This window comes from Macrobrachium nipponense, chromosome 17 (genome assembly GCF_015104395.2).
Source record: "Macrobrachium nipponense isolate FS-2020 chromosome 17, ASM1510439v2, whole genome shotgun sequence".
Lineage (NCBI taxonomy): Eukaryota > Metazoa > Arthropoda > Malacostraca > Decapoda > Palaemonidae > Macrobrachium > Macrobrachium nipponense.
The window spans coordinates 1,283,890-1,292,058 of NC_087210.1; the positions used below are offsets into that span (position 1 = coordinate 1,283,890).

The window sequence follows — 8,169 nt, forward strand, 5'->3', positions numbered from 1 at the left end:
CGTATCTGTTGATACTTGAGTGATTCCCAATTGTCATTTTAATCATAACTTTGTTAGATTACAATTGAGAAAATTATGATTAAAGTTGATTTTAGAAATACAGTAATTAAACAGAAAACATGATTAGTAAAGGAAATGAAAATGGCTACAAAAGATTTGATATTAAATGAAATGAAACTGGAAACAAATATAAATTTTAAAAAGACACTGATTTATTCCAAACAGTAATTTTGTTAAGACTGGAATCCAAATCTCAGTTGTAAATAGAATCTGTCTGAAATCAGATTATCAAGTGGTTGTTCATTGCAACCATCTTACCCAAGTATCTTGAAAAGAGATACCTTGGATAGTTTTCCACTGGTATCATGTTACATTCACCCTGCCAACGGGTTTTGTTCTATCCCAACCATATGAGATGAGATATCACGTTATCTGGATCAGTGAGTAACACGAGGTGAGAGAGAAACAAAATGGAATTTCACAATATTGGTAGATTTATTCATCCAGTCAAAAACTGGTCGTCACAACATTACAAAATCTGTATTTTTTCTTAATTTTTTGCCATTTTTACACGAAAAGTGTCCCTGTTTCAGTGTTTTTGATAAGTTTTCATTAATTTGCGGTCAGAAATTACAGGTGCCTGTGTTCTGGAACAATGAAAACTTGTACTTTATCAAGTTTGCAGTTCTTTGTCTTCAGAAATTATAGCTGTCTGTATTCTTGAACGATGAAAACTTGTATTATATAAAGTTTTCAGTACTTAGTCTCCCGAAATTACATCTGTGTGTGTTTTTGAAAGAAGAAAAAACTTATAGTTTAGTCGGATTATCGTCCATAACTTGTCAGAAGTACAACAGTAGCCTGTCCGTGCGTCGATTTCACACTCTTACCCTAAAGCGAATGGCTTCTCCTTACTCGTCTCGAGGAAGTAGGTTCCGTGGGGTCTACAAACAAAAAAGGAACAAGTTACATTAAACTGGTTGATGTACGGAGCCTGGAAGAATCAGTATGAATCTATTCTTCACATAATATCCATGCAACGCTAACTCTTCAAGACATACAGACGCGGAAACAGACACAGAGAGTGAAACAGTTGAAAAAAATAATTTTAGAATTGCCTTCAAACCAACGCCGAAAGTACTCACTTCATCGAAGCGTTGAGTCCCAGATTGAGACATCGTATTATTCTGATGCAACACTAAATCTACTCTTGAAGAGAGACAGACAGACAAGAGTAGACACAATCAGCATAAAACAACAGAGAAAGTTGAAAATTCAGTTTCAAAAAAGAAACCAGACCAATATATTTATCTTTGAGAGGTACTCACTCCATCGAGGCATGGAATCCCATATCGAGACATCCCTCCCCACAGCTTTGGCATTCTCCCGCTTTGTACGTGTTCCAATCTGGGCAGGGCCTCGCCTTGAAGGGTGTGGCTCCATTGATACTCTCTATCCAGTACTCGAAGGACCTGCCGTGGCTGCAGCCGGCTGTCAATCAGATAAAGATTTTTCTTTTATATTTTCTTTATTTTTTCATTTTCTGTTTTACATTGCTTGTATATATACATACATTTACCTGTCAAGACAATTACCTGTCAAGACAGTTCCCTGTCAATACAATCTCCTGTCAACAATTAGCTGTCAAAAAAGTTACCTGTCAAGACAGTTACCTGTCAAGACAATCACCTGTCAAGACAGTTACCTGTCAATTAATTATCTATCAGAATAATTACCTGTCAAAACAATTAGCTGTCAAGATAGTCACCTGTCAAGACAACCACATATCAAAACAATTACCTGTCGACACAATCACCTGTCAAGACAATCACCTGTCAAAACAAATACCTGTAAATACAGTTACCTGTTAAAACAATTACCTGTCAGAGCAATTGCATATCCCAACAATTACCTGTCAAGACAATTACCTGTCAAGAGCTCCGTCAAGGTGCCAACGGCAGTGCATCCAGGCTGGTGGGCCCCTCCATTGGGGTAGTAATCAACATGGCCCATCCGATCAGGGAGCCCCACGCAGAACTTTTGAACGAAACAGTCAAAATGATTATAGTGATTACCTCAAGTATCGGTTGCAGCTGGTGTTAATTTCAAGACGTTAATTTTAATGTTAATGTTAACAAAATATTACCTTCGTCATCTGTTGGTCATTTTCATAAGCCAGTTTTAACATACTTATTGATTAAGTGCTTAATTAATTGTTTAAGGGTTTTGAATGTTAATGTTAACATGTTAATTTTAACACATCATCTGTTAGTAATTGTCTATTTCCTCAATGAAAACGCAATATGTTTATTTTAACACGTTTATTAACCTCGTCTGTTGGTAAACGTGTATTTTTTCAAGTGTTTTGAATGCGAATTTTAACGTGTTAATTTTAACACACGTGTTACCTATGCCGTCTGCTGGTAAATTTCTTTTTTTTTTTTTTTTCAAGTTTTCTGAATGCGAATTTTAAAATGTTAATTTTAACACACGCTACCTATGTCGTTTGCTGTTACATATCTATTTTTTTCAAGAGTTCTAAATGCTAATTTTAATGTGTTAATTTTAACACACGTGTTATCTATGCCGTCTGCTGGTAAATTTCTATATTTTTCAAGTTTTCTGAATGCGAATTTTAACATGTTAATTTTAAGACAAGCTACCTATGTCGTTTGCTGTTACATATCTATTTTTTTCAAGAGTTCTAAATGCTAATTTTAATGTGTTGATTTTAACACAAGTGTTACCTGTGCCGTCTGCTGATAAATGTCTATTTTTTTCAAGTTCTGAATGCTAATTTTCATGTGTTAATTCTAACACATATTCTCTTTTTGGTCTCAAACTCTCACGTGTTACCTATGTTGTCTTCTGATAACTGTCTACCTTTTTTCAAGAGTTCTAAATGCTAATTTTGACGTGTTAATTCCAACACGTATTCTCTTCTTGGTCTCAAACTCACGTGGAGAAGACTTCCAGCATTCGAGTGAATGATTTCGACGAAAGTGGCGTCGGATCTGTCGAGTTTCGTCTCGTCTTCGCCTTCGTGAAACTCTGGAGCCGCTGGATCCAAACCTGTTAAAGATACAGGGTGGTTTCAGGGTCACAATTACAGTCAGTTTTCACCTCTTTTTGGGACAGTCAGCTGGGAATTATGTTTACTGAAAATGGCATCATTGCTTTTCGGTAATTTGGCAGCTGTCCAGACCTGTAGCATACAGGAATGGTTTTCATTGGCCCAAGTACAGTTACAGGTGTCTTGGAACATCAAGAGCTACAGGATGGTTTAAGAATTTTAAATTAACAATGACAACAGTTCCAAATGTTAGAGAATAATAAGTGGATACTGACCTTACAGGGATAAAATAATTGACACTTAATGTGAAGTAAGATACTTATATACTTTTTCATATTCAGTTTGACCAAATTCGTTAAGTGTTGTTACTTAAAAGTACACTTGGCTTTCGGCATAGACTCATTATTTATATATATATATATATATATATATATATAATATATATATATATATATATATATATATATAATATATATATATATATATATATATATATATATATATATATAATATATATATATATATATATATATATATATAGAAAGTTATTCGTGATTTTCCAGACTAAAATTCGTGGCGTTAGTGTTTTTTCATTTAAGTATTGATTTAACTTTTAACATTTTTATTCAAATTTGAATGATCTTATTTTAAATTTAATTTTTTTATCAATTGAATTTACATTTATATTTTTTTATTTGAATTAAAATTTGTACATCTCTTTTACTATGTCCAGCAATTTTCACCCCCACTGACCTGTGATACGTCCAACCTGACCGTGGGTCACTTGACGCCCAATGATGCCACTCACGTGGGCACCTAGGGAGTGCCCAGTCACGTGCAGTGCTGTGAAGTTAAGGTGCCCATAGACGTGTAAGAAGTCCAAGAATTGGGCTGAGTGCTGGCCCACCTGGAAGGGATTAGACGTAAACAGGATTTGAAGGTGCAAGCGTAGGCTGATTTATACTTCTAACTTCAGAGCAATTGAACGTAACTTTACAGCAATTAGACGCAATTTTAGAGGAATTAAATGCAACTTTAGAGCAACTGAACACAACTTTACAGAAATTAAACCCTACTTCAGTGTAATTGAACGCAACTTTACAACAATGAAACGCAATTTCAGAGCAACAGAACACAACTTCAGACCAATTAAACGTAACTTCAGAGCAATTAAACGGAACTCCACAGCAACTGAACTCAATTTCATAGCAATTAAACAACTTCACAGCAACTGAACTCAATTTCATAGCAACAGAACTCGACTACACAGCAACTAAACGCAACTTCACAGCAACTGAACTCAGTTTCACAGCAATTAAATGCAACTTCACAGTAACTAGATACAACCTCACTGTAACTGAGGGCAATTTCACAGCAACTGAATGCAACTTCTGAGCAACCAGATGCAACTGAACGCAACTGAACGGCAATTAAACACAAAAGGGCGATAACCTTGTATATAACTTCAGAGGAAACAGCTCACATTGGCTTACCAGAGGAAGATTGTGAACGACTCCGAAGTAGTTGACGTGGTGGGCGATCTTCCCCCAGTCTAAAGCGATGACGTTGCAGTCATAGTATGTTAACAGTTCTGGAAATATAGTAATGAATAATTTATTAATTGGTACTGAAAAAAAAATATATTAATAAATAAGTAAATAAATGCCCAGTGACATCATTTCACCTGTTGCGGCGAGAGGCGAGACTTCAATCCTTGGCGGAGGAAGTCGTTGGCTCCTTCCGAAGAATCCCAATGTGCCCCTGTTGGCTTAATCGCTGAATTGTGTACCTGGTGGTCAGTCAACTGAGGGGCAAGACTGACCCAAGGTGTACGATTATGCACTAGGTCTGACAAGCTCAGCACAAGGTGGACCAGTTACCCGAAAGACCCTTCATGGTTTGTTGACCTATGAGGTGAATTATATAGTGGCTAGTCAGCTGTGGGGATTACTGCAGCTAGGGTGGAAAAATGTGTAAGGGTTGCAACCTCATCCCAAAAGCCATGCAGCCACCTTTTTGAAATGGGGGAAACATAGTAATAATAATACTGAAACTATTATTATTATTATTATGTTTATTAAGTTTAGGAGCAGGTAAATTACATAACTGCCCAAAATTCAATTATTCCTTGACGTTTCGGTAGCTCTCTCCGTGCTATTGTCAAAAGAAACTCATCTGCTTGAAAGAGCGTCTTCTTCCGAGATATTACTACCATCATTCATCATTTACCTGTCAGCCCTCACTGGCCATCCGGTGAGGCTTCTGGGCATCCAGCCATGGATGAGAAGGTGACTGGGTCTACATTTCGGTAGCTCTCTCTGCCATTGTCAAAAGAAACTAGTCTGCTTGGAAGAGTGTCTTCTTCTGAGGTATTACTACCATCATTTATCATTTACCTGTCTTAGCCCTCACTGTCCACCTGGTGAGGCTTCTGGCCATCCAGCCATGGATGAGAAGGTGACTGGGTCTGCATTTCAGTATCTCTCCTTGCCATTGTCAAAAGAAACTCGTCTGCTTGGAAGAGTGTCTTCTTCCGAGGTATTACTACCATCATTTATCATTTACCTGTCTTAGCCCTCACTGGCCACCCGGTGAGGCTTCTGGCCATCCAGCCGTGGATGAGAAGGTGCGTTGGTCGACTGGGGTCGAAGGGTGAGTTGGCCAGACTGCTCGTGTCGTTAATCAGCAGTTCGTGGTAAGATGCGTCATCGGGGTTACTTCTGCAAGGAGATTTGGGAGAGGGCTGTTAGCTTATTATTAGCTTCCTCTGTCTCTGTCTCTCTCCCTCTGTGTATGTATATATGTATATATCTATATTATTTCATTTGGATTTGGTCAAGATAAACACTTTCAGCTTGCACATCCACTAGCCTTTTGTCTTAAACTGTAAGTTATCTATTCTTATGTCAGTTATTTATCGCCTGCAGTGGCTGAAGTTCTGTATGCAGAGCTATGTAAAACCCAAAGAGTTCAGTTATTATTATTATTATTATTATTATTATTATTATTATTATTATTATTATTATTATTATTATTATATGCAGGATATGAACCCTATTCATATGGAACAAGCCCACCACAGGAGCCATTGACTCGAAATTCAAGCTTGCAAAGAATAGGGTGTTCATTTGAAATAAATTGCAGAAGGTAAAATGAAATACAGAGAGAAGAGATCTCACTTATTCAGAAAGAAAAAAAATAATCAACAAATGACTAAAAGACCTCTGGAGCTGAGAAGTTGGACAGCAAAGCACATTTACTGCATATTGGTGCTTCCGTTCAGCGAATCTGGTTGTTCTCAGCATGTAAAGGGGATTAGGGGATTAGTTGTGAACGTGAAAGATCTCTGTTGAAATAAACTTATGAACAACTGACAAGAGACCATCCGTCGATGGTCCAAGTCATAACTGCTACTATTAGGAAACAGAAACCTACCACCACGAAGCACTCTATGGAAGCAGAAATCCACACTGGAGAACAGTGCTCTAGTAAAGGAAGTACAAATGACCTACAACAGGTAGCATTGATTTTGTCACCGTTATAAATGCATGAGGTCTTACGATCAATGCCTAACTTTCGTGCGGTGTTTGCTGAAACTTTCATTAGAGGTTCTTCAAATGTTTGATGCGAGTCAAAAGTTACACGAAGAATAGTTAAGAGTTTAGTTCTGGTCTAAAATCCGTCATGGTAGTAACTTTCTTTTTTTTATCCAAGAGTCCCCATTTTTTTAGTTTTCGAAGAAAAGAAAACTATTGAAGTGGCTTTGTCTGTCCTTCCGCACTTTTCATGTCCGCCCTCAGATCTTAAAACAACTACTGAGACTAGAGGGCTGCAAATTGTTATGTTGATCATCCACCATCCAGTCATCAATCATACCAAATTGCAGCCATCTAGCCTCAGTAGTTTGTAATCCATTTAAGATTAAATCTAGCCATAATCGTGCGTCTGGCAACTATACAGGATAGGCCACCACTAGGCCATTTTTTCATGCTTTTTTTAACATAACCACACACACCTCAGGACTCACCTGGTCCACAAGAGGAAATGGACATCCTTCATATCAGCCTTGAACACAGGTTGGGGTCCATCCAGGTCCAATTCAGCCGAGCAGGTCAGTCGTGCAACGGACAGCACTGGAAAGAATAAGGGAGCTATATAATATATATATATATATATAATATATATATATAATATATATATATATATATATATATATATATATATATATCTATATATATATTAATTATATATATATATAGATATATATAGATATATATATAGAATATATATATATATATATTATATATACAGTTCATACATGAAGTCAGATATCCTTGGGAGAATATGACAGTTTAAGTACCTGTGCACTGCTTTGGGGATTGGGGGGGCTTGGAGGTCCTGTGTTCTACGTATCTTATCACCACCATAGGCTACTGGTATACAATGCCAGAGTGCTGTTGGTATAAGCAAACACTACGTAGACATTATAGCATTATATCTGCATCACAACAAAGAAATATATCTTACCCAATGTCAGTGTTATTGTGTACAGCATCTCGCAGGCTTTGGAGAGTGTCTGTCTGAAGAAGAACTAACGAAGAATGAAAAATAACAATAGCTGTATGTCTCACTCTTCCCGTAGTATTCCTGGCCTCAGTAATCAAGGTTTCGCCCAAAATGAAAGCCCGAAAGTCTTAAAAAAAAGGCTACGAAAGAATTAAGACTTTCGACTCCCAACTAAGGCTGAGGTGCCTCTCGTCAGTTGACTAGTTGAATTCTGGATTCGCGACTCCTGTCCATCATTCATATACTCCCCTTCGGCTATTATCCTCACAGTTCCTTCTCTGATTGGTCAACTGCCAGCCAATAGGATCGCTCGATTCGAAATGCCTCTGGTTTTTATCTCAACTGGGAATTCTAAAATCGTCACAAGATGAGGTATTACGTATCACGGGCATTGCTGGCAGGCCGTTTATCTGTTCAGTTTCACGATTTCAAGATCTGCAAACACCTTTTATAGGTAGGGATGGGATTACAGGGGGGAAATAAATATAGATATTCCTCATGAGTACAATTTTAAGACTTTCCATGGATGT

The 8,169-nt window shown here is 37.3% G+C and overlaps 1 protein-coding gene across 1 annotated transcript; it reads right to left on the minus strand.

The window, feature by feature from the left end:
- Nucleotides 1-471: 471 nt before the first annotated feature.
- LOC135196103 (pancreatic lipase-related protein 3-like) lies at nt 472-7,863 on the minus strand. Its single transcript, XM_064222561.1, has 9 exons — nt 7,601-7,863; nt 7,101-7,206; nt 5,639-5,793; nt 4,567-4,664; nt 3,827-3,980; nt 2,960-3,072; nt 1,929-2,037; nt 1,329-1,491; nt 472-944 (listed from the first exon to the last, which is right to left on the minus strand). The coding sequence occupies exons 1-9, from the start codon at nt 7,626-7,628 to the stop codon at nt 887-889; spliced, it is 984 nt and encodes a 327-aa protein (XP_064078631.1). The 5' UTR covers nt 7,629-7,863; the 3' UTR covers nt 472-886.
- Nucleotides 7,864-8,169: the final 306 nt, after the last annotated feature.